At 43.0% G+C, this 26449-nt stretch overlaps 1 protein-coding gene across 1 annotated transcript; it reads right to left on the bottom strand.

Annotated features, from left to right (window-relative positions):
• Window positions 1-619: 619 nt before the first annotated feature.
• nup205 (nucleoporin 205) lies at window positions 620-26042 on the bottom strand. The gene is made up of 42 exons (XM_030053706.1): window positions 26015-26042; window positions 23930-24072; window positions 23662-23833; window positions 23334-23478; window positions 23006-23165; window positions 22606-22834; window positions 22290-22454; window positions 21242-21417; window positions 20965-21081; window positions 20466-20603; window positions 20150-20300; window positions 18647-18852; window positions 17960-18142; window positions 17699-17749; window positions 16788-16997; window positions 16259-16496; window positions 15511-15700; window positions 14971-15091; window positions 14594-14675; window positions 14259-14423; window positions 13868-13992; window positions 13539-13653; window positions 13034-13183; window positions 12678-12752; window positions 12319-12476; window positions 12087-12167; window positions 11500-11691; window positions 10604-10811; window positions 9788-9886; window positions 9408-9553; window positions 8755-8946; window positions 8329-8450; window positions 7910-8042; window positions 6990-7116; window positions 6715-6788; window positions 6141-6269; window positions 5268-5394; window positions 4019-4191; window positions 3592-3721; window positions 2579-2707; window positions 1842-1918; window positions 620-1625 (listed from the first exon to the last, which is right to left on the bottom strand). Exons 1-42 carry the CDS (start codon window positions 26040-26042, stop codon window positions 1473-1475), a joined length of 5985 nt encoding a protein of 1994 aa, XP_029909566.1. The 3' UTR covers window positions 620-1472.
• Window positions 26043-26449: the final 407 nt, after the last annotated feature.

Consider the following 26449-nt stretch of genomic DNA (forward strand, 5'->3'; position numbering starts at 1 on the left):
GTTGGATTATATTGTTTTAGATTGTGTAGGTGGAGCTGATAAAGTATCCTCTGTGTGTATAACAAGATGCAGTCAGTTGTTTTATAGTCTGTTGTCATTAGTGGCTGTGAAGGCCTGCCCCAAGTCCATGGATACTTCTGGATCAGATTCAATTAAACCACTTACAGATTCGCTGGTTCACGACAAACAGCCGAGAATTCAACACAGATTCAACCCGCCTGCATGAGACTCTCACTGGCCTCGGCGCTCCCTGCAGAGCCTGTGTTGACCTTACAAACACTCTAACCTAAGCTCCTGCCCAGTGCTCTCTGGCTGCGTGTCCAGCATTCGTCAAGAGATGTAAATCCTCTTTCCAGCAGCCGTACCTGTAGTTAATCTGAGCTGACCTGAAGTGACCTGTTTCATGCCCGGGACGCTGAGAGTAGAGCCAAAGTATAACATCTAGGGCAGTGTGTTCTGAATTTAATCTCAAAGGTTAGATTTAACTTGAGGATAATTTTTTTCCATTTAATATTTTCTTGAAAATCGAATTACATTTTCTTTCATGTCAGGTAAAAGTTTTGAGAAAACCTAAAATGTTGTACAGCCAAAGTGAAGTTTCCTTTTATTGTACCAGGCCAATGGTGATCTTTAAAAAGCCCCTTTTGCTCATACACACCGTGCATATTCAGTGACATATTCTGCAATACCAGTAACACTATACATCTAGTTGTTACTGCCATTTTGAAACTGCAGTTTGCAGTTCAAAAATCATACCACTTTTAACAAATGCAAAAAGTACAATTAGACTCGGGAAATGTATTTTATCATTGCCTACCAAAAATTAAGTTTGTGTCCCCACTGTGTGAGTTATTGGAGAATAGTTCATCTCTACAGCAGCTGATACTGAGGCTTAAATGCTCATCAGTTTGCATGTGTGCATGATAGAGTATGAAAGTGATTTTTTTTCATTATTCCACCTCCAAATCTTTCATTTTCCCCACGAGACTGCATACTGGAGGCAGTTTGTTGTACTCTGTGAGCCAGTATGTAATTGATTTAGAAAACTGTTTTTATTTTCACAATACAAAAAAAAACAAAATCACAAAAAGAAAGCAAACCCAGTCAATAATAATCAAATGACCGAATGATTACCAATAAAAACTTAACGAGTGCATTCTTTAAGTTACATTTTCCCACGGGTTAGACAGGCACTCACTAGTTGTCAGAATTGGTCGCTCAGAACACACTGCACGTTGTCGTGGCCGTAAGAACTTATAATATACAAATGTTCGAATGGGAGAGTATAAAGGAGTGAGACTGTCCCGAGTGAAGAAATCCATAGAAGACAAACAGAGTCCTCATACTAGTTTTCTTCTGTTCATTTTGCTTGGCTGGTGTTGTTCCTCTAGATTCTGGGAAGAGGTTTTGTTGTGTTTTAGAAGAAAGGGAGAGATCAGAGTCTTGGTGTGTGTTTTCTGTGTGCGGCTGTCTCAGCTTTTGGGCTGTCGGAGCAGGCCGCGGATCCTGCGGACCAAGGCCTGGATGAAGGTGTAGCGGGAGCGGACCTGGCTGTACAGCCCCTCCACTTCCAGTAGCTTCCTCTGCAGGGCCTCCCCGAAACCTGTGGCCATCTCGGTCTGCAGCTGCGCTCACACAGACAGGAGGCAAGAAAGAGGAATCAGAAACAATGCAGGGATGGATGCATACAAATGGCAGCAGACACGACGAGACAGATGTTAAGGATGAGCTGATGTCAGACAGAGCACATGTTCAGAGTACAAACAAGTGCTGCTCTCATGTCCATATGTGCAACAACATGTACACACAGCTGGGGTCCGGTTCACACACACATTTCTCACCTGGTCTAGGTCTTGCTGGCTGACTCGAGACAAACCCAGGCCACGGCCTCCGCCTGCCCGCAGTCCACCAAATGAGTCTGAACATGACAAAAAAAAACACAATTACCTTGAGAATAAATTCCACAGCCCAGAACAAAATCAAAGCTATGCAGTTAAAAAATCCTAAATAGTAGAACAAAGACAGACTCGGTTTCTTTATTCACTTAATTAGAGCTGCAAATGATGATTATTTTAATTGTCTATTGATTCTTTTTTCACTTAAATGATTATTTATTTTGTGCCCATCACAAACTACCAGGCACCAAATAAGGTCTGAAATTTGCTTATTTAGACCACCATCCAAAATAATCCCCAAGTATTCACCGTATAATGATAAAAAAGTTAAATGCAAGCAAAACTTAGCACTTGTGAAGATATTACCAGCAAATGTTGGGTATTTTTACTCAATTATCAAAACTAGACGTGCTGTCAGTGAACAACAGCTTGACAGTTGTGCCAGAGAAATGTCATGGGGCCGCAAAATCAAAATGGTTTTCCGTCATCTGAATTTGCAAAGATTTGAGGGATACATATTGATAATCCATACATTTTCTGTTGTCTGACTGATGCAATATAATAAATACAAAAGAAAAACCTAGATGGACTTTAACATTTCCCTCCTGACTTTGATTAATTCAAACGAACTAGACTAGAAGTGAATGAAGCTCAGGGCTGGCTCAAGCGTTCAGTCATCTCACCGTCTCCAAGGCGTGATCTGTATGCGCTGACTCCAGGCAACAGGGAGTCCTTGGGGTCAGTGGGAGTACAGTACAACAGGTAGTACTCCAGGTGGCGCCACAACACAAATAAACAGGTTTCTATTACATCTGAGGGGAGGCCAGGTCAAGGTATTTCACTGTGAATCAGGACATTGTGACATTTCCTGCGCAAAACCCATTAAAGCTGTTCAGGCCGCATTTCTACTCAGCTGGACCAGAGTGTACAGAATGAGGCAGCCCGGGATGAAAACATGACCCGACGAGATGCAAATTTAATCCGAGGTTTATAAATATATATGTATTCATGCATGTGTATATAGTAAAATTTGGTCTGGAGAAACCGCTGCTAAATTATTCAAGACAGCCCAGAACATTTCCTAACTCAGGAAAAGTGTTGCCAGCAAAGAGCTGTGTTACACAAGAATGTTTTAAATTTAGAGATGAGGAACTCTGAAATTGGCACTGCTTTTGACCAGGCGGGTATTAGATTTTTTTTTTTTTTTTTTTTTACTTACAGGATATAACATAACATAAATGCTCAATTTAGTACTTATAACACCATGTTTTTTGCCCCCTGATAAAATTCAGCTGTCCTTGATGGGACGATTTGGTTCGATGACGCTCCACAGGAGGCGAGGCTATGAGTCAAACTGGGATTGCCCCCACGGTACCAAACACAGTTGGGCAATTTACTAATTTCTCCACAATTCAAATCTGACAGACCTAACAAAGCTTTAAGGTGCTTCTATACACACTCTTGGGAGTTTTAGTAAGGAAGGACAATAATTCTATCTATAATCTGTTAACTTAAAAATGGAAAAAATGACATTGTGTACTGTTCTTTTTAAAATATGACAATAAGCCTAGCAAACAAACAAACAAATTAAAAAAAAAAAAAAAAAAGTTAAGAGGCTCCAGAAATCAGCAGCTTTCCTAAGTTTTGTAAATCCTTTTTGGAGCCCCATCTCTTCAGTTAAGGAGCAAAAGGATACAGGAGCAGAGGGCCAGCAGCTTGGCTCTGTTGTTGATGAGCTGGACCAGTCGTCGCTTGGCCAGCAGGCTCCTCTGGACTGACGAGATTTTCTCCACCCCTCCTGGGCCTGACACCAGACCCTGGCACAACTACAGACAAGACGTTTGCGGTTAGGCCCGAAGGAAACACAATCCGGAGCCAATGAGACGGCCAAAACAAAGCTTACTTACTTATATTCTTAAGGTTGTTTAACTTGTAAACATGTCAAAACTGTACAAAAAGAAGACGAGGACAAATTCAAGCCCGAGGGAAGAGTGAGAGTTTGATAAGGGGATGAGAGGCAACAGACTGACTTTAACTGATGTGCTGGGAGCGCCGCGTGAGAGTTGAGGACGAGCCAAATGAAGTTAGTGTGAGAGTAAGGCAGTGAGTTAGTCCATCCTTGCCTCTTTGAGCTCCTCAGGAGGCAGCTGCTCCAGGCTCTGCAGCTTGCCCAGGCTCTGTCTGTGACTCTGGTGGAATCGGAAGAAATCTGCAGCGCTGTTCTTCAGCAGGTAGAGGACGAGGCCCAGGCTGGGAGCGCGGGAGTACGCCACCGATGGCAGGGTGGATGACAGGTCTGGGACAAAATTAGACGAGAGGAGGGGTTCAGTCACAGACTGTGCCTGTGGGTAAGAGCTGTTAAAATTGAGAAGCTTATGCATATTACAGGATCATGCCAATGTCTTTGCACATTTCACACAGCATACATCGTTCACAATTCAACTGACTGATTTTTAACGCACACCACACCATTTTTAGATTTCTAAATTAGCAGTCCTTTTTTAAAACTTCCCTGTTTACCTTTTTGTTATTCAGAAGGGGCAAGTGAACCATCCTTAAAATACCCTTAAAAATGGCTTTAGAGGTCATGGATGAACACATTTTCTCCACGGACTATTTTCTGGCGTACATGTGATGTGATGGTCTCTAAAAGAGGTATGAGGCATTTATGTGCTGCTCAAGAATTGGACAAAACGAATTGCCTACTTAGTAAGTGACCAGAAATAATGATCTTAACATTTTTTTAAGGCAAGAGGCAACCAAACACTAATCACCCTATGCATGCACAATGCCCATGTTTGCTTTTCAGCCAAATAGGATGTGAAAGCAATGCTGTTTGGGAGCAGACTTTTGAAATTCTGCAGCCTCTTGCTATTAGGAAGGACACCAGAAAAATCTATTAACACGTTACACAAAATGATCACATTATGATAATCCAACTACGACAAAAACAAACCCAGAAATGGATGTTCACTGTGATGGATTAACTACTCTAAGCATGTGTCATGTCTCTGACAGTTTATTCAAACTGAAATGAATGGAGACAAATGACTGCCTGAGGCTTAGGAAAAAACGCCTTCTCATACCTAAAACACTACGGTGTGCTTTGAAAAACTGTAGCAATGCATACATGAATTGTAGTAAATGAGATAAACTTGCCGAAACACCGGTAAGGTCATTTTAAAATTGAGAGGCTAAAGAGGTTACAGATTTTTAAATGGATTATTCAGCTTTACGACAGTGAAAAGGGCAGCTTTCATAAATGGAACTGAAACTGATGTAGCTTGTTTAAGATTGAAAACCGCAGTCAGGTACAGAAACATGTGAGCTAAATTCCTGCCTCTCCCTGAGTTGAGGCTGAGTATCACTGACCTGCTCGTCCTGCATCCCTGCCAGCTGGTTCGCCGCCAGACGGGCCGAAGAGGCAGATGCTGAACTGGGCCTGAGCTGAGCTCTGCAGCAGCAGCGTCTGGCAGTACTCCATGATGTTGGCACACACCTGACAACAGAGGGCAGGACCACTCAGTCAGCGACAGTGGAGAGCCAGTGACTAATGATCATGACAGAATGACACAGACTATTTCCTCCTCTTTCTTATCTCTGTCCATTGTAACTGTCTGATTTACAAGTGTTTAACACGGACTGAGGCACTGAATATGCTGCACACATCAGGCACAACAGCTCCAACATGACACCCGCGGCATGAATGACAATTCAGCGAGTAATTACAAAGTGGGCGCCGGCATCTGCGATTAGGCTACATCCATCATCTCTCCCACTCATCCGTCCCTCATTACAGTGGTCCCTCGTTTATCGCGGGAGTTACGTTCTAAAAATAACCCGCAATAGGCGAAATCCGCGAAGTAGTCAGTTTTATTTTTTACAATTATTATAGATGTTTTAAGGCTGTAAAACCCCTCACTACACACTTTACACACTTTTCCCAGACAGGCATTAACATTTTCTCACTTTTCTCTCTTGTTTAAACTCTCAAAGTTCAAACCTTCGTATAAAAATAAGTCCAGTATTATAGAATGAACACATTCTGTACTGTACAGGAGACACGGCACGGAGGAGATTGATTGACAATGGTCTACAGTCCCTTAGCCAATCAGAACACAATGTGCGGGTTCTCCCTTAGCCAATCAGGATGCAGAACACAATGCGCTGTTAAAAAAAAAAAAACATGCAAAATTGCACTAAAAACAACTGTACTCCCAACATCTGACTCTCGTTCTTTCAGACCTGTTGCATGGCCACCTCCATCTCCTCTCGTCGCTCTGCGGACTCTCCGGGCGCGGCCATCTCCGCCTGCTTCAGCAGCCTCTCCCTCTCACTCCCCGCCAGACGGCCAAGCAGGGACAGACACAGTCGCTGTTGAAGGAGGGAAGACAGATTAGAGATTGGATTAGATTTCACTTTAAGGCTGGATATTGGCAAGAATTATAACATATAACATGTAATAAAAACGGTTTAATTCAGAATTCCCATTCTATTTTATTTAAATAAGAATTAATGCAATGCACTTAATCAACATGGTGCAGTAACACAATCATATGAAGATGAAGTGCAAAAATGATCCACGTCAATATAAGGGGCTAGTATTGTGAAAAATAATACCGTGCACTGAGCTGTATTGATTTCGTGCACAGCTATAGTTCATAGTCTGTGATGAGCGTGCATCAGCAAGCAGAAGAGAACGAGGAGATGAGACAACAGAAGTAAAAGCTTTTGTCACAGATTTGCAGCGTTCACACAAAAACATCTGTATTCGTTCTACGTGACAGGCATGAAAAAACATGAGTGGATGCTCTCTCACCTGGAATCTGTTGATGTGACCCTGGAACTCCAGCAGAGCGGCGCCGTTGACTTCGCCTCCCATCTCAAGGACTCCTGACGCAGACAGAAATCAAAGCTATAAGCTACTAACATGATCAGTCACAGGCTTATTAGAATGCAAATATGTGTGTTGCAGAAACAAAATGGCAAACTAGGGAGTGTATTCAGCCCATTTTGTCATTTGGGAGGCATTTTGGCAGCAAACAGTCCTCACAGTAGAAGATCTGGCGAGCTGAGCCGTGTTTGACCGCGTACCTGGCAGAGCCGTCTTGCTGATAATGCCAGTGAGCAGAGAGAGCTCCTGCAGGGCTCTCATACTGAGCTCCTGACAGCGCAGCAGGGACTGGATGGTGTCAGCATGGACAATCAGCCACTGGAGAACCTACACACACAATATATGATTGACAAAACCATTCTAAATACAGTGCTTCCTCACCAAAGTGTCCCCTACAGATGTGGCACTCACATTTGGCCACAACTTCCCTTAATTGTCATTGTTCTCATGACAAAAATACCACTGACCACTAAAAAATATTAACTATGCCATTCATAACTTCCATGCAAAATACCCATTAATTTGTGATTTCTGATTTCTCTAGCATGAACAGGTTACCCCTACACAGTGCACACAACTCATGTTTGCTGTTGATAGCAATAGAAATCTGCCTGCATACTGCTTACTGTTTGTGAAGCTTCAAACAGGCTTCAAGGGCTTCTGTGTTTAAAACCCCTTATTGTGATGCTATAGTGATATCTTTTCCTCCAAGCCAAGAAAGATAAAGTGCAGCGATGAATCATGCACACCAAGTTCATACAGTGCAAGGTGAGGATTGCTTTATTACAGGTTTTTTATCCAAGAAACTGCCACCTAATAAAAAAAACCCGTCCTTGTGACTTCTTTTAAGTTTGAATAGAGTGAACAAACATTTTGATGCATACAAAAAGTCTATGGTGCCACTCTGTGTGCTGCATGCTTTTTTTTTTTGTTGTTTTTTTTGGTACATAGCAGTCATTACGATACAATACTATGTGCAAAATCAGGTTGCAAAAGATCAATTTTCATTTTCGAATATTGCCCATTCTTAACACACCAACTTGGCTGTTCAGAGTGAGAAATAACTGAAAAAAGACAAGAAATGCCAATGTGATATGTTATAGACAGCTGTAGTGCTTACCTGTGCTGCCCCCTGCTGGTGGTTTGTGGTGGTGGAGGTCAGGATCACCTGGAAGAGCCTGAGGGTTGGCAGAAGGATCTGCCGGTAGCGGTCCAGAGGGCTGGGGATGAAGCCTGATTGGTCCCTCATCACCCTGTAGCACACAGGGCAAACACACAAGGAAATATATCCACATAAGCCTTATGGCTTCAGATACCATAAAACTTCTGCTTGATCCAAACATTGCGAGAAATAGTTTATCTGGATAAATGGGATGTTGGATTCACCAAAATACAGCGAAATGTAGCAAAAACTGATACATTTCACAAAACCAAAATATCTCATTTTTCCCAGAGATCACAAATTCAGAAATTTACATAAATAAGGTTATAATCTACATAAAAATGTACTTTGAGGTCACTCCACCCCTCCATGCTGACCTGTGTGCATCGCTGTCAGGAATCATGTCAAACACCTGGCACTCCATCAGCTGGGACACCAGCCCACAGCGCAGCAGCTCCACGGCCCCCTGACCCGTCTTCGCCACGCGAGTCAGCAGGGCCTGAAAACACACAGAGTGTATCACTGAGTGTACAACTGCACATATCAAGGTCTTATGAAGAGGACAGACTATTGCAATGTTACCATCAGGGCTCATAAACTTCATAAAATAAGATTTACAGATTTTTTTTTACCAACTGTCCTTGGAGTAATTCAATGATTTGCTTGTGTTTTCTACTTTTCCATGGCTTTACAAGACTGAAATGTTCAATTGCCATGACCTTTGTGAACAGAACTATTCTTTTTCTTGACTAAACTCCAGATTCAGAAGTCTTACTAAATTTTATGAGTGGCGCACATCTCACCATTTTGCTCTCGTAGATGTAGAGCGGTTTGAGGAGGGGCGGCTGTGGTGTGAGCAGGCCCTGCAGGGTGGCGTCGTCCTGCCTCAGACTCTCCACCAGCACCCGCAGGTAGCCGCTGTTGCACAGATACACCAGCCACTGGTTCTGACGGTCGATGGACAGGATCCGGTCCAGCACCGCCAGCGCCAGCATCTACAGAGGAGAAATCGGTGGGGAGAATAAATTTAAGAAATACATTAAAAAAAAGAGAGAGACTAAAAGAAAAGGTCCAACTGGATGCATGTTTGGCTGCTTAGACTGTAATAGTTATACAATAGACAACAATATAACAACTGAGTCATATTGTTTCTGTTTTACATACAGTTCTGCTCAGATTTTGATGTGACTCAATGCATCAAAGATTTAAGTTCAAACCAAGGTTATTATCATTAACGAAAACTAACAAAATAACGAAAACGGTGTGAAAAAAAAAATTGTTACAGGACATCTTCACATTTCATTAAGTTAAATATTAAGACCTGACACCAGCTACGATGAAATATCAGACCATTTTTACAGCTGAAAAAATGGTGAAATTGAGATCAACTGTTTAGACCCACAAGAGCACAGTCTAAAGTTATTTTGTCATAAACACTGGATGTTTTGGTTCGTACCCTGCCAATTTCATGGCCATCGCAGGCGTCTCTGCACACCACCTCCATGAGAGCCGTGCCGTAGCTCTCAATGATCGCCAGGTTCTCTCTCTGCAGTTTGGAGAAACCGTCTTCAGGAGCCGTCAGGCGCTCCCACATGGACTTCCCTGCAGCAGGGAGAGAGGGAGAGGATGGTTATGATGAACATACAAAATCTGGATGTTGTCATTTGATATGATGCAAAGACTCAGAGGTACTGATGGTGGCTGTTAAATAAACTACATGACCCTTTGGCTGACGATCATATTTTATAAAACATAATAAATGAGTCCACAACCAAATAAAATCGATGTATAATGGAACATAAGAACAATTATTTCCTTGTTTTTTTCAACACTTACCTGTCTGCAGAGTGTCTGGTTCTTCAGGCTTCTGGGCGATTTGCAGGTAGTAAAGCAGGGAGCCGTACAGGTGAGCACGAAGACGCTGGAATCCACCTCCTTTAAAAAAAATAAATAACAATTTTAAGCCTAATTTTGCCCAAAATAAGATCTGTGTGATTCAGAGTTTGTTTGAGTTTGAAAATTCTATTTTTTTCCCCAAGACTGTTGCAGGTTAGATCAAAAAAGTTTGATAAGCTTGAAACACAATGCTTATCCTGCATTTCTTCCACTTTTAACGTTCACCTCCCAATCCTTTCACTGCAATGTGTTAGCTCAAGAAAGTCTGAAAGGAATAATTATCATTTTAAGCATATATGTGATGTGTTTACCTGGGACAATAATCATTGCAACAACAGCATCAACATTATTGATACATTACCCAAATAGCAAACAACAATATAGGAATGAAAAATCCATTTCTAATCGAAGCAGTAGCATGGCTGTATAATCAAAAACAAAAGGATGTTTTCAGTCCTTGCTCTGTTCCAGTTGTCACTGCAATCAGGTTGCTGAACCACCATCTAATGTATTTAAATCAACAACTTTTACTTGTTTGAACAACTTCTAATAGAGTAACTACTAATATACCTCAATCATCCTCAAAGTGTATGAAAACCCTGATGGAGCACATTGTGCAAAATTTAGAGACATTGCAGCTATTTCATGACCCTTGGGAACCCTAACGAAAATAGAGATAAATTTCAGATGCAAAGCTGTTAGATAAAAAATAAAACTTGATCTTTCATTCAGAGGCATGAGGCAGTCAATGCTCACCAGTACAGAGGATGAAGTCCAGCAGCTTGCGGAGGATCAGGTGCAGGGCGGAGTTGGCAATGGAGGCGAAGCCAGAGGACGCCGCTCCTTCAAGCCCCGCCCCCTGCTGCTGCTCAGACAGGACGGACTGGCTGAGGTGGGCTGTCAGCGTGAAGACTGCCCCGGCAACAATGGGCATCAGCTCTCCTGCTGCGTCCTCAGATAACACCTGGAGAGAGCGAGGCAACAGAGTTTATATAGCAGAGGCAAATATAAACTGTGCATTCAGATATTTAGAAAACAGAAGGAGGCTGTCCATTCTGCTCTCAGACAGGAAGCACATGAACGGCAGCTGATAACATTACACAACCAGCAGCTTCAGCCAAGCAACCTGATGGTCAAAGACACGGCTCAAATCATGCCGTTAGATAGTTATGCTTCACTGATTGCAATAACTCTGTTTATTATTCATATGAAACCTATGCCATAATCATTGTACCTGTAATAAGAAGGGATGGACTGATATATCCGCAGACTATTGTTATTGGCCAACATCAGCTTCCGTCCAAATTATATTTAGCATAAATAGTGAAACTGGTACTTGTGTTTTTTTTTCAATTAATGCAATGGTAAAATTAGTAACAGAAACAAGGTGTTTTTGTTTAAAAACAATTATTCTAAGGCGGGGGCATCAGAAAAGCCTGATCTGTTTATGCACTTGCATTTGCACGATATAATTCTACAAAAACATGAAAATATTATTGGTGGGAAGTAATCGGATATCAGCCTAAAACAAAAACCTAACAAACAAAAAACACGAAAGCTTAAGCGATACTGTTCCATTCCTAAAACACTGGCTTCTCAGACATGATTGCTGCAGTAATTTCACTCTCCAAATGATGACTGCCCCTCCTGACCTTGTCATGCAGGTCGAGCAGCAGGTCTCTGATGATGAGCTGCCTGTCGTCAGCAGGGATGAGGTCGGCAGGGCAGGCGGTCAGCAGCGTCTCCACCAGGCTCCTCCAGGACTGCAGGGCGTGGCGCTTGGCACTCAGGCTCCGACGGACGCGGTTCCTCTCCACCACCTGCTGCAGGATGGAGTTCACCTCCTAGAGAAGAGAAAACACCCAGGACCAGAGAGGAATATTAGGAAGAAATGTTTCTCTATTTGTCCTTCCTGAGAATTTTAGCATTAGTTTCCATTTGTCCATTCATTCATCACACACAATATTTCAGACACCAACAGTTTTTCTAGTCCAACACAATAAAAATCTTCTCAGTGACACAACCTTTAATGATGACATACTGGGGGACTTCATCAATTTATGCCTCATATTCCCTGCACTCTCATTTTTATTTTACTGCACTTTCAGTTTGGTGTGACCCTTTTACAGCATCTCAAACCTGTAGGATGCATTTATATCGATCAAAAATTAAGATTTACTATAGTTACAACACTGCACCTCATCTTATGGCAGAGTCCTACCAAGTACAAGTCACTCACCTCCATTAACAGGGGTCTCTGTCCAATAGCCGCCATTCCTTGCAGGGCATTTACCTCGGCAACCAGCACTCTGTGCAGAAGCTAAAAAAGAACAAAAAGACAGCTATATAAGCCAAAGGACACTGTATACATGGGAGATAATACATGATAAATTTACCAATACCTTGATACAATACAATAACACAATAGAGGGAAAAAAGTAAATGATATGCTTGTACAAAAAAAAACCCACCTTGACGTTGCACACAGTGTGTCCTTGCTCGTTGACATGCTCACAGTTGGAGATCACTTGCTCTATCTGAGTGCGCTCAAAGAAGTCCAGCTGCAGCAGCTCGGGCACGTCCTGGCTGAAATCAATGGCGTCCAGCACACTCAGCAGCTTCCTGCGCACTGCCAAAACCAAACACCAAAAAGTGTGAGACAAAAATCAAAGTAGCATGAAAAAAGCTCAGTGTTGATAAACTTTACCTTAAAACTTTAGCTTTAAAAAAACACTACAACAATGAATTTCTTGCACAAATTATTTATACATCACGTTATTATAATTAGTTTAAAATATCTGATGCATGCATGTGCTAAGGTGGTACATACCTTTAGAGACTGTGTCAAAATGCAGGAAGCCACTAACTGATCTGGTCTGTTCCTCCATTCCTGACTCTCCATCAGCTGAGAAAAGAATTGGTGGCGTTTACGTTTGTGTGTTAGAAGGCTAGTAGACTTCGTAATGAATTTAGATTCTCCCCGTCAAAAACACTAGATGTCAAAAGGCCAACACTCGCAAGAAAATTCAGGAGTCTTAAATAATTTTATAATGTATAAATAACTAAACAAGGTGTACACTCCATCATCCAATCTGTGAAATTAACTAATTAGTAAACACTTTTAAAAAGAAGGACCCATGAAAACTCTTGTATGTGTACATGTTAGACCCCACATTGCACACACACCTGCATGCTGAGTGTGTGGCTGGTCGTCCAGCAGGAGGTTGACGAGGCGCTGTGTGTGTGAGCGCTGGCGGTTCAGCGAAGTCACTCGCAGCTCAATGGCTGCCGTCTTCATGAGCCAAGACATCTGGGAGAGGGCAGCGATCTGGTTACCTGGGGAGAAAAGAGAGCAGGGAAAAAGCGAATAAACAAGTGATTAATCATTTTCAGTGAGTCATTTATTACTCTGTAAAGCAGAAGGTGTGAACAATTACTGTCTTTTGAAAGGAATCATCATCAAACTTATGGTTTTCTTTCAATTTATTCACATTCATATTTTATGTGAGATTTTCATTAGTAATTTCTTTTTTCTCTGGGATAGAAAACACAATATCTATTGAGTATTCTGGTTTCCCTACTTTCTATTTATTATGCCATGAAGTTGTGTGCTTCCATCACATATTCAATTGTCATGCTGTTCATATTCTGTTAATTACACAGAGGAGAGCAGCGAGGAAACGGTACTCACTGGGCAGGATGAAGGGCAGGTGCTGCAGGTGAGAGAACAGGAAGTCCTGGCTGGTCCTCAGGTAGCGCATGGTGGGACCGGACGTGTCGGCGCAGGCACACAGCTGGTAGATCACCTGACAGACGGAGACCAAGACAGAGATGCACAAACCGAGAAACACCACCACTTTAACACCAGGACTTTAGCACCGTGCATGCCTAAGCAGGAAAAATACTGCAAAATCGATGAATCTTTGATTTTGAGTTGAATGACTTTCTGAATTGTTACCATGCTACATTTCTAGCTGTTGATGCTGAAGCTGATATCAGTGTGCCTAAAGCTCAGAGTACCTGGTAGCAGAGCTCGGCCAGGTGTGGGGCCTGCCGACTCAGCAGAGGCCCTGATCTCTTCTCGCTGCCTCTCTGCAGCAGGCTCAAGATGGCATGCAGACAGCTCCGAGGACATCCCAGGACACCTGAGACACACAGCAAACACGTAAAAAGCTTCAGTCTTGCCTCTTCATAGATCTACTTTGTGCAAATTTGTGAAAGGCTGCTACACTTCTAAAAAACCCATCCCTTTTAAAGTAAGACTTTTCCTTTCTAAAGATAAGAGTTGGCCATGCATAGGAGCTTCACCACTTCATTTCTGATCACACGTCATAGATATTCCTTTAATGTAAGCAAGGAAGCCTCTATGGTCTGACAAATGTTGCTGAAATCCAAATAACTGTGGTCTGACCTGGATCCTGGAGGTTGGTGGAGGAAACCGGCTTCTTGACCTCGTAGCCCAGAAGGTAGAGGGCCAGGTTTGGGGTCTTCAGCTCCAAGGAGGTGATCAGCAAGTTCAGAATATGGATCTGGGTTTCATGTTGGATCCTGGCAATCTTCTTCAGTGCGTCTGAGTCTGGGAGTTAGAGATGAGAATGTTTAGTTGACTGTTGCAAAGGTTTCATTTGGCATTTGTAGTAAATAAAAAGGTAGGACTGATATCAAATATAGAAAATGGTACAGTGATCAGGCTGATGAAAAGGTGATTTAAGAAAAAAACAAATGGATGAGGAGCATCTCTCTCACCATCACCCTTTTCTATGCCCTCCTCTGCCTCGTCGTTGTCCAGACACTCCACAAAACCTGCCATCAGCTTCTCACTCACAGCCTGCAGCACACAGAAAGACAATTCAGCTGAAGATCAAATACATCACAGGTTAGTGAAGGCAAAACAAGATAAAAATTCACGAAATCCACCCCTGGTTAATATGTGTAAGAGGGACAGCCAGGCTATGAATCTTTCTCGTTCCAACATGATAATAATCGGGTAATAATTACTTATCTGTGCAATGTTTTTACTTACTTTTTTCCTTTAGTATTGGTAGTTTGAGATTTTTTAAAATAACTTTCTAAATTATGTGCAAAGTATCTCAAACATGAACACACTTCAAACACGCACATACCTGATCGTGTGTGAAATCTCCTACCAGCCTCATCTGAATGTTGGGGTAGCGGGCGATATGACGTAGGATCTTGGCGCTCTGGAAAGCTGCCTCTGGATTGGAGCTGCTATGATACAGATACCTACAACAGAAAGGCAGGACACAGCGAGGGTTACTGTGAGGTGCTGATCACCTGAAAATGTCTTGGGGAAAAAAGGGGATTTATTTGGATAATGTGTTGGCTTTTCTTCAAGATCAAGTAACATTTTGATTTCAATAATATTTCTGATTAAGTGTTCAGCCCTACTGTGCAAGGCTGTGGATGTTATGGTGGAGTAAATTTGCAGCAATTTAGTAACTTAGGTTTATTCTTTGCTAACCAGCCTTTGAAAGAGGATGCTCACTTTATACGAGACCTACAATGACTCTTCTAGCTGTTTTAAAAGGCATTTCAGCTTTACGAGACAACAGATGGTAGAGGGAAACAGGAAAGTTACAGGTGTTGAATAAGGCTACACAATGTCGATAGCAAAGTTCGCCGTTCCGCTTCGACACTCTTACCTGGCAATATTGACGATGTGATCGGCTCTGCGTGTCTGAGGACTGACCCCCTGCAGGAGCTGCTCCAGGGGAGAGACCAGCAGGGAGGCCTGGCTCTCCCTCAGCAGGTCCATGAACATCACCTCCTTCTGCAGGGCCAAGTCCAGAAGACACAGGCAGTGCAACACCGCCGACTCCAGCTGCTTCTTTCCTGCAAGGGAAGACCGATGAAGGCCATGAGAACACAAAAACACAAAAAAAGAGCAATACTCTATTAAAAATGTATGAGAACAGAGTGTTTGAAAATTTTACTATATTGAATAGATCAACGGGAAAACTGAAAATCATACACCGAGTAATATCTTGAGTCATTTCATTGCACTGAACTGCATAAAATGTTAAATGTAATGCAAAACTAAAATCTTGGGATAATATTCCTTAAAATTTTTCATACAGACATTTTAAAATAACATTTGATTTCCAATATCAGAAACCATCATATCAGCATATCATCACAATGAAATTCCACTGAAAGAAGATAAACAATGATATTGATAATTGACCACCTCTAAGTGTAAGGACATTTATGATATTTCCGGTCCAGTGGGAAGGTACAGTTTTATGTTTTGACTAGGGAAAGAATAACTGGGTTTGTTTAAACATGTACATCTCTCCACTGACCAGGAAGAGGAAAGGTTTTGTGTGTGTGTGTGTTTGGGGTGTATGCACTCCTGGCACACTCTGACACCAGCTGCACATGCTCTCTCACCAGGGAAAGGTGCGTAGGTGTCCAGCTGGCGCACGCCCTCCTCCAGCAGGCTTAGACACAGCGCCAGCATGGGCGAGTCGTTGAGGAGGTGGAACATGATGCTGTGACCGGGGGGCTTGTGGGCCGGGACCTGCTCCCCCTGTAGCTCCACCATCTCCTGGACAAAGTCAGACGGCTGTGGCTCGTAGTCCCGCAGCAGCTTGTGGAAAACCTCCAGCACAGCGTCAGCTACCTCCCACTGAGGGAAGGAAGAAGGATAAATAAAGGATAAATAAAATGGAGACAAAAAGTGCAGAAATAGCAGTAAGCAGAAAAAGAAAATCAACATTAAAATCAAATCAAATAGAAGTGGTTGGTTTAAAAAAAATTTGTTTGTTACCCCTGAGCATATTTCAAATGTAGTTTGGTGCCTTAAATGAACTCTTTCGATGTGTTTTTCATCTGCACTGGTGTTATCTCTTCAGCATACATGCTCAATGGAACCACACAGCCTAAAAACACATGTAAAAGCACCTGCACGGCACTGTACCTTCTCAGCTGGGCGGCGATATGCTCTGGTGGGGAAGGGGAGGAACACAGCGTCCCGCAGGAAGGTCAGATAGGGCTCGAACCCTGGCACACGCAGCCCCGCCCCCAGGTTGACCGGCAGGCTGCCCTCAACCAAAGTACTCATCAGCTGACAGAAGGCTCGTGTCAGGGGGTATTCCTCACAGCTCGACTCGATCTCATTCAGCTCCACCTGAGAGCCGAGGATAAAAGTCAGATATTCATTAGGCTCGTCAGGCAAGAACACACCCTGCTTACTAGGGGTGTAACGATTTTCCAACTCAAATCGATTTGCCTGGTTTCATGTCTAAGATATTCATGCATCAATTCAGACAGCCTGAATCAGGTAAAGGCTGGGTGCACTGATGCTGAATCGATGCTGGTTTCTGTCAAGCGGATAGCTCTGATTCAAAAGACAAACCTTGTTTTATTTAAAAGGGAAAGAACTGCATTGCATTATACAGTAGTGGTGCTGCACTGTTTTGCAATGAGACTGATATAATTTGAATCATACTGACTATCTGGCTGTGTAAAATCTATCTTAGGCTCAATCAAATTGTTGATTCTGTAGGGAGAGGCATATTAAATAAGTAGAGATACACTTTCCAAAATCCCTGCAAGCATTTCACACTAAGCAACAGCCTACTAAATTTTTAAACTCTCACTTGAGGTGAACACATTAATGATGGGCAGCATGATAAACTACGAAAATAATCTATAATGAGGTTCAACGATAAACTTTCATGTTGGACTGCAAAAATTTCAAGCTGGAATTGAAAAAAAAAAAATCAGGTGAAACAAAACAAAACAAAAAAACTCTACTAGAAGTTAAGAGACAAATACCCAACATTACATGCACTCAGAAAACTGGGAATCTCTTGACAAAATGCTCACCTCAATTCCAGCAGCTTGTCTCTGTCCCGGGGCTCGCACTGTCTGGAGGATCTGCAGTAGAGGACCGTGGTGTTATCAGACTTTAGAGGGTGTGATGATACAAAACCAGAGCCAAAAACACAAACCGCAAAATCGGTTTCAGATAAATTTTAGGCAATTAAGTAATAACAGATTGATTTTCTGTTTATAGTGATGATAATATGAGTAGTTTCACTCCATTCATAGGAAAATGTCCATCCTGTAAGTTTCTATCAATCCAACCTGAGTGTACTCCAGCGACTGCCAGAGTGAAGCAGCTATCTCTGGTGACTTCCCAAAGGCGGCCAGGCAGTGGAGCAGCTCACCCTTGAGGACGGGGGGAACGCTGCACTGTAGCAAACCCAGCATAACCACCACAGGGGTCCACTGGGGGTGCTCACACAACGCTAGTCGAGCATTTTCACTCTGGAAAAAAAAAAAAAAAAAAAAAAACATCTTAGCCAACTGAATACTGATGGGAGCTTTCCTACAAGCAACGAGAACATTCACAATTTAGGACAGATCACACTGGAAACTGTCCTTATTGATGTACAACACCAGCTTGTTTAAGTCTGGTATGCTGGTCAAATTCTGTTTAATTCTGTTTAACCTGTTTAGACAGAGGTGCAGTCTAGCTTCATGTTCTTATTCCAGCATGTAAAAATTATGCACCGACAGTAATGTTATTTTCAGACAGAATGGGATCGTAATTTTATGGGACAGTTTCAAGTCTGGGTGGAAGTCAGGAAAATTAGATTTAATTTTTTTTTAACCCTCAAAAAATGTTTTCTTCTAAATAACTCAAAGTATACAGCCGCAGAACTGTAGTCCTTTCTGTATGTCATTTTTCTACCCACAGTTCATATTTTAACCTCATAGTCACTCTGAGCTCACTGTATTCCCACGCTCCCACACCACACTGCAGCTTACCCAGGTAACAATGGTGGTGAGCAGCTGCAGAAAGGCAGTCAGTCCCTCCAGCTCCCTCTGGGTGATGCCCCTCAGTGGTGGGTGGCGGTAGTGCGATGTGTCTGGATTGGGAAGATCTCTGCGCAGGTTCTCGTGGTACAACATGAGAGAGTGAAAGAAGTGCTCCCAGGACACGGGGCTGCCTGCCACTCCCTGGATATTATCACCTGCAAAAATATACACACACAGTTAATTGTCAGTCATGTAGATATCGATAAAATAGAAACAACAAAACTGCCATGCTAACAGCACAAATTCACATATACCCCTTTTCCACCAGGGCTGGTTCGGAGCCGGTGCCTGACTTAGCACCAGTTTTTTGGTTTTCCACCGCCCGAGCTGGGGCCAAACTGGTGCCAAACTGGTTCCAAACTGGTGCTAGGCAAGCACCGACTCCGAGCAGGGGCTAAACAGGAGCCAGAGAAAGAACCGATGACGCGGCCCACCGCGTCATTGGTGGGCGGGGTTACAAAACAAAACAGGAACTGTGAACGCTATAAACATAAACAATAATCCCCGAGAAGCCGTGGGTTATACTGATTTTACAGCGGCATGGAACGCGGCTCGGCAAATTACATTTAAGGGTGAGAAGCACCCGTTTTATAACTAAACATCGCTGTCATTCGTTCCGATCGCGAATCCGACAGGTAGCCGGCAATAATTGTGTTTTTCGCCTCTGTATTGAAACGTAGGCTTGTAAAGACACACGCAGTATTTGCATCGCTAATAAATCCAGATCCTGCTCCACCCGGGGCCAGAAACTGTATCGGGAAAGCAGCATTATATGCTTGACTGAGACGCAGCTCACGAACATCATCCCCGACTCACTGATCAGTTTCAGCGGCTTCAGGACAGGACGGGCGGACAGAGACAGAGACGCTGCAGCCGCTGGACTGTATGAGTGTGCAGTTTTATGTGTGTTGACGTGATGAAGCTGCCGTGACAATGTAATTTCCTGCAGCGGATTAATAAAGTATCATTCATTCATTCATTCATTCATGATGGTTATTGTGATTCTGAGCGGGCGTCTCGCGCACCCGTCATTACGTTTTCCGAAGACGTCATGACGTGGCTCTGACTTGGCTCCACTTTGCTCTTGGCCTGTGGAAAAGCAAACCGGTTCTTCGTTGGCACCAGTTAAGCACCGGCTCTAGCACCAGCTCCGAACTAGCACCAGGTTTTTTCTGGTGGAAAAGGGGCATTAGAAGGTGCATAAATAGAACAAAGCTCCACCAACATGAGCAAATTTCCAACTTGCTCTGACACCCACAGATTCTCATTTCACTGCGGCTTTAAATTGCATTTATTTACTGACCTTGCAAAAACACCTTTAGGTTCTAATCTTGGGGTGTTCAGTGTGTTATTTACATAGTCCTTTGTGCCTGAACCCTTCGAAAATCTCAAAAGGAGGATATTTGTCTTCGTTAGTAATGTTTTCACCCCACCGCTGCGCTGCGATCTTACCATGTGGAGCTCCGTTGGTTTTTAGCAGGCTGAAGCAGTAGTGGGCACACTGGGGACCATTGGCAAGGCCTTTCAGCATACGCAGATAGGAGATGTAGAGGGTGGAGGGCAGAAGGTCTCCCATCTGACGCACAAACTTAGACAGAACCACCTGAGGCACAGCGCAGGAGGAAAACATTTTTACAAGACACAGGCAAAGGTAGCATCAGTTTTGCATTCCATTTTTATTTTCTTAATATAAAATCAGATCATACTCAAATTGCTTCCCTGCAAAGAAATGTTCATACGCTGTCCTGGGATAACACCAAGCCCTTACCTGTTTGTGTGGAGGTCTCTGCAGGGCCATGCCCAGGTAGGATCCCTGCAGCGAGGTGTGCTGGAGAGACTCTGTGGGACACCAGAACTCCAGACCCAGCTCCAGGCCAAATATGTCCTTGCTGTAAAACTCTCCTATCTGGAGGGACAAAGAATGCAAAATCACTGTGACTGTGGTAAATGTTTTTACTCTTCCATTGCCAGCTGAAATCTTAGTTGCAACGTCTCTCCCATGAAATCTTTCCGAGAAAAACTTCATGTTTCCCTCTCCAGCCCGAATCGTTTCCTTTGTGCCATGTCTCACTGTAAATCTTTATCTTGGTAAATCTCTTACACCTTTTGTCATTTTGCATTTACATACAGTTCTTTTGCATCATCAAAAGAGATGTGACATCTTAAGTGACATTACAGGCGCTTGTATGTCTTTATGTGTGTGTGTGTGTGTGTGTATGTGTGTGTGTGTGTGTGTGTGTGTGTGTGTGTGTGTATGGATGTCTCACCAGGACCATGAGGTGGTCTAAATCTTTGCGTAATGATGATGGCGGCTCACTGCCCATCTGCAGGGACATGTGCACCAAACGAGCGTCTTCATCAGCGCGGTTCCGCAGCTGCTTCACCTACAAAAACAGCAAACTGCGTAAACGACACGATTTATCTTCATCGTCTTTAAAAACATTAGAAATAAAATCTGATGCCCTCAGAGCAGGTCTGACAAGTGGACAGCACACTATAAAATCCATCCCTCTGAGGAAACACAGCACCACTGGCATCTCTCACCTTTACTGGCATGAGAGCCAAGAAGTCTGTGATGAGCGAATGGATGCGACGGATGTAGAACTCTTCCTGGCCGCAGCTCTCACATCCCAGCATGCCTTCCTTCATGAAGAGGAAGACGTCACCCAGGAGGGCTTGGTCCGCCAGCGCCTCGTCTGCCTCAGTGAACTCAACCAGGGCTGCACGGGACACACATACATGAACAAAAACACACAAACCAAACATATGGCCATGACATTATAATCACAGCACACCACTAACTATTCTAATGAACTAGACAGTGAGCCAGCAACCCCCCGCGACCCTTGTGAGGAGCGGTTTAGAAGATGAATGAATGAATGAAATGAATGAAATGAATGTTAGTAGGACTGCAACGTTTCATTGTCAATGTGTCAGTTATTTTTTCAATAAACTGATCGTTTTGCCTATCAAATGTCCCAAATAATGACAAATGCAAAGTGAGTTTTTCAAATTGCTACTTTAGTCTGACAAGCAACCGGAATATTAAATAAATAAATAAATAAATTCACTCATTTAATAACAATTTGAAAAATTTAGCATTTGTAAAGCTACTGCTAGCAAATGTTTGGGATTTTGACTTGACTACTGGCTAAAATTACTAATCAATTATCACAATTATAATTTATTAATTTTGTCAATTGACTAATCAACCATGCCACCACTACATGATAGTAATTAAAATAATCAAATTAAATATCCTTTTTATGAGATATCACTTAGGGCTGGGTAATATCTCAACATCGCCTAATTTTAAAGGTTTCTTAACAGTTAGGGGATGCAATTTTCTGAATTTCGACTGTTCTAGTTGCTCTGTTATTTGAATTTACCTCTTTGTCCATCATAGTCACATCACTAATGATTGTTTATCAAAAATCTCTTGTGTAAATATTTTGTGAAAGCACCAACAGTCACCCTCACAGTACCAATCGAGGTATTTGGTCAAAAATGCTGTGACATTTGATTTTGTCCATCCCAGCCCTTGCGTCACTGTGAGTGTATTTAATGCATGTTGATGATATCTCAGCCTTACCGGAGCCCTGTGGCAGCTGGGACAGGGCCCTAAGAGCCAGGGCCCAGGCCAGCCGGCACACAGCCTGCAGGCCGGGGAGCTTCCAGGGCTGGCTGTCCATCAGACGACTGTGCACTGCAGACACATACTGCCTCTCTGTCAGCAACGGCAGGGCCTGGAGCAGGTCTAGCAAAACACAAGGAGATCATCCTTCATGTAATGTAAAAGTAAAACACTGATCCTAAGAGAATATCTGTGCATAAAAGTAGTTGTAGTCTATACCAGTTCACAAAAGATCGAGAGCACCAAGAAAAAGCTCATTTTTCTTTCCTCTAACCTTCTCGATCTTCCGTCCCTTGCTCTAGGAAGCTCACATCCAAGCAGTAGAGCAGAGCCATGACCAGAGCCAGGTTCACACTGTCCAATGAGCCGTCAGCTTCGGCTGTCATAGTCTCCAGGTGACCAATGAGAGCCAGAGTATCGTCTTTGGTCAAAGATGACTGGCAGGTCCATGAAAAAAGGCTGTCTGCCAGCGCCTGTCTGCATTCTTTGATGAGGTCTGACACCTGGCAACAAGAAAGGGAATGTGGAAAACTGAGTCTGGTCCACAGTTATCTCTGTATGATTTAAAATAAACACTGTTACAGGGCTTGCGGTTGCCACTGGAAATCAGTTGTGATAATAGTTAAGTTTGTTTTAACTTCATGCAAAATAGACAACAACCACTTTGCTCCCACCTCCTTCCTGTGCTTCTCATTGCCCAGGCCGCGCTCTTTCTGAAGCCGCTCGAACTCTCGGGTCACGTTGATCTCCGACACCAGGCTCAGGATACGTTTAGTTAGCCCCTGGCTCATCAGCTCATCTGTAAAACGCGTCGTCAGAGCCACCAGCTCTCCACTGAGTGAGAAAACAAAAGACGCAATAGCAAGTCAACAATGAATGAAAATGTGTTTCAAGGAAAACAGAACAATAGCACTGTCAATGTAAAGATCATTTGATTGTCTGTCAGTTTGAATATGACCAGCATTAAAGGGAGTGGTGTCAGATGGAAGATAGTGCCATTACCTGAGTTCGAGGGTGAAAGTCTTTCCTTGGCGTGACTGGATGAGGGAGCGCAGGGAGTTGGCCACGCAGAACTTCCCATCCCAATAGAGCAACACGGCCACTAGCCCTCGCGTCAAACCTGGGAAATGTGGCTGCTGGTGCTCGCCTGAAGAAAGACAGAAACATTCACAAAATCTACCCTGTGAAATGTCTGTGTCTGCAATAGTGTTCACACAGGGCCGTGATCCCATGAAGGCAGCTACTAATGACCGAAGCTGCAGCATATCTTTACTGATAAATGTGAAATGAGAATATTAGTGTGCATGTGTTATTCATGTCTGCACGTTACCTGCCAATAGTAGCTCCAAGGCAGCCAACTCTCCAATATCAAACAAATCACTGAGGATGAAGGCTTCTGTGAGGAGCTGCTCAGGAAGGAGCCGAGACCCCTGTTGGCCTTGGATGGCGATGCCCTCTGTGCTGGCTTTACGCACCTTCTCCCTCTGCTCTGCACTTTTTGCCTGGCGAAAAAAACAAACAAACATCTGTCAGACACTGAAATGCAAAAACACAGTGACCGTAGAGGCTGCTGTGTTCGTGCATCCGCAGCTTCTCACAGGGTTCTTGAAGAGCGAGACAAAGTGCGGCTTGTGTTTCTTCAGCTGCAGGTCGAGGAGGTGGACGCTCTCGGGCTGCCTCCTCAACACGGCACCCTCCACCGTCTCCCAGAGCTCCTTCAGCGGCCCCCACAGACTGGCTCCTGAGGGGGAACATGATCTTTTAAGGGTCTCATTTCATCTCACATACACACACAAAAAAAAAACATAAAATCTGCACTATCCCATATAACAAAAGCAGTGTGTCCTCTGTGTTCACTTAGCTGTGGTGCACCAACGACAGCAAGGTTAAACGTGAAATTATCAAAACATTATAATCTAAAATCTAAACTAAACAATCCCGGTGCTTACAAGCAAGCTCTCTAAACAGAGCAAGTGTCCAAATATAAAAAGTTTTGGTGCCACAGCCTGCACTAGAACTAAAACTGGGACCGACGATGACCGGCATCTCCTTCTGCCAAAAAACAGCTACACAGGAAACACGTATATGCTGTAAACGATATTGTACTTTTTAAATGGCAGAACGAGATATCATTATAATAACGTTATCTTGATATAAACATCAATCAATATCTCAAAAGGCAACGATATGGACGGTATCAAATTTAGAGTCAGCTTAAGAAAGTGACTGGTCTGGCCTGATCAAAAAAAAAAAAAAAAAAAAAAAAAAAAAAGCTGTGTTTTGAAGAATGCTTAAGTTTCACTGTTGCTACACTTCAAAATTCAAATCAGTGTGAACCCATAGACTTATCATACACAACACAAAAAGTTAGGGATATTCGGCTTTCGGGTGAAATTTCAGGATGAACCTAAAATGCATTCTAACCTTTACAGGTGAACTTAATGTGACCTTCTGTAAACTTTTGAATGCACATGTCCAACTGTTCAATGTTTCAGTACTTTTTGCACAAGTTGCTGTTCTCTAACAAGGAGTTTAACGGCAAAATTCACATCAGGTGTTTGATGCTCCAGCTCATCGAGGTCGTATCATTAGGGAACGGCTGCTGGAGGCTGGGGTACCTCAAATGGAGTGGCCTGCACTTTCTCCAGACCTGAATCCCATAGAAAACCTATGGGATCAGCTGAGTCTCCGTGTAGAGGCTCGGAGCTCTGTACCCCAGAACCTCAATGTCCTGAGGGCCGCCCTTCAAGAAGAGTGGGATGCCATGCCTCAGCAGACAATAAGTCGACTTGTGAACAGCAGGAGACGTCGTTGTCAAGCTGTAATTGATGCTCAAGGGCACATGACAAGTTATTGACACTGACATTTTTGGTTGTGGTATATCCACCACTATTGTTGGCTTTTGTTTCAAGAAATTGTTTGAGATGAGGAAATCACCAGTGTATGCTTCTACTTAAATGCCCTACTTTCATGATAAAATATCACTGAAGCATGAACTTTTTACATTTTCCATAAATTTCACCCAAAAGCCAAATATCCCTAACTTTTTGTGAGTAGTGTATATGGCATTGCTATCGAGATATTTGGCATAAATATCGGGGTATGAAGTTTTGTCCGTTTTCTTGTTCTCAGCTGAGGTCTAATGTCGTGGTTGACGTTTTCAGATACTGTTTTAAGGTGGAAACTGAAGTCATTTGAGCCTGTAACAGTGATTATGAGCTTTACAAATAAACCTGGCTGGACTGAGTGTAAAGTGGCATGGTGCAGGAAGGTAAATCTGATGCATGCCAAACACACACCCTGGCTTTTCTCCTCCACTTTCTTTCAGTTTTGTTTCGGAGTAAGTCGCTGTCAGCTCCGCCTGCTGAGGCGCACGGTCAGCTTTCAGACCCACATAAGTCTTGACTTTAGTGGAATAAAAACACCAAACTACTTTCCCTCCGCCCGATACTTCAGGTAAACAAATCATTAGCTTAACATGCAAGACAAGCTAAGTTAGCCTAGCCGGCTGTGCCTGAACTTGACACAGATCCAACACCATGTGGCCAAAACCAGCCATTTTACATGAAAACGGCGCTTGAAAGCAAACATGTATGTGCTTATTTGGGAAATAAAAACGACAAGCTCCTACAACAAACTCATGGGATTTCGTTATTATTGGGAAAAAAAGATACAATTCATACCCGAATTTACCGCCATCTGCGCAGCCATGATAAACTCGGATTTGGAAAGTTGGACAGGAGCTCCCGGTCTTCTGCCGGAGTGAAATTTGAATTAATTAATCCGTAACACTTGCCTTTTCATATTTCCATAATAAAAAGTTTATAAATCATAATTTAATGTGTACGCCTGATACTGGAGAAATGTAGATATTTGAAAATCTGACGGGTTTTTGGACAATCTGTTTAGGCGAGGTCCTCACGCCGCTGCGAACAGCTTGGCTTCATGGGAATTGTAGTTTTTCGAGTTTGGATGGCCACACGGCGTCTTTCTGTGCGTTGCTGCGCTCGGCTGTTGTTTTAAAACATTCACTCAACAACCTATTAAAAATATAAAGGAAATATTTATTCAGATTTCCAAAAGTTACAGTCTATGGATGATTTTTTTTTTTTTTTTTT

Source organism: Myripristis murdjan, chromosome 6 (assembly GCF_902150065.1).
Source record: "Myripristis murdjan chromosome 6, fMyrMur1.1, whole genome shotgun sequence".
Classification (NCBI taxonomy): domain Eukaryota; kingdom Metazoa; phylum Chordata; class Actinopteri; order Holocentriformes; family Holocentridae; genus Myripristis; species Myripristis murdjan.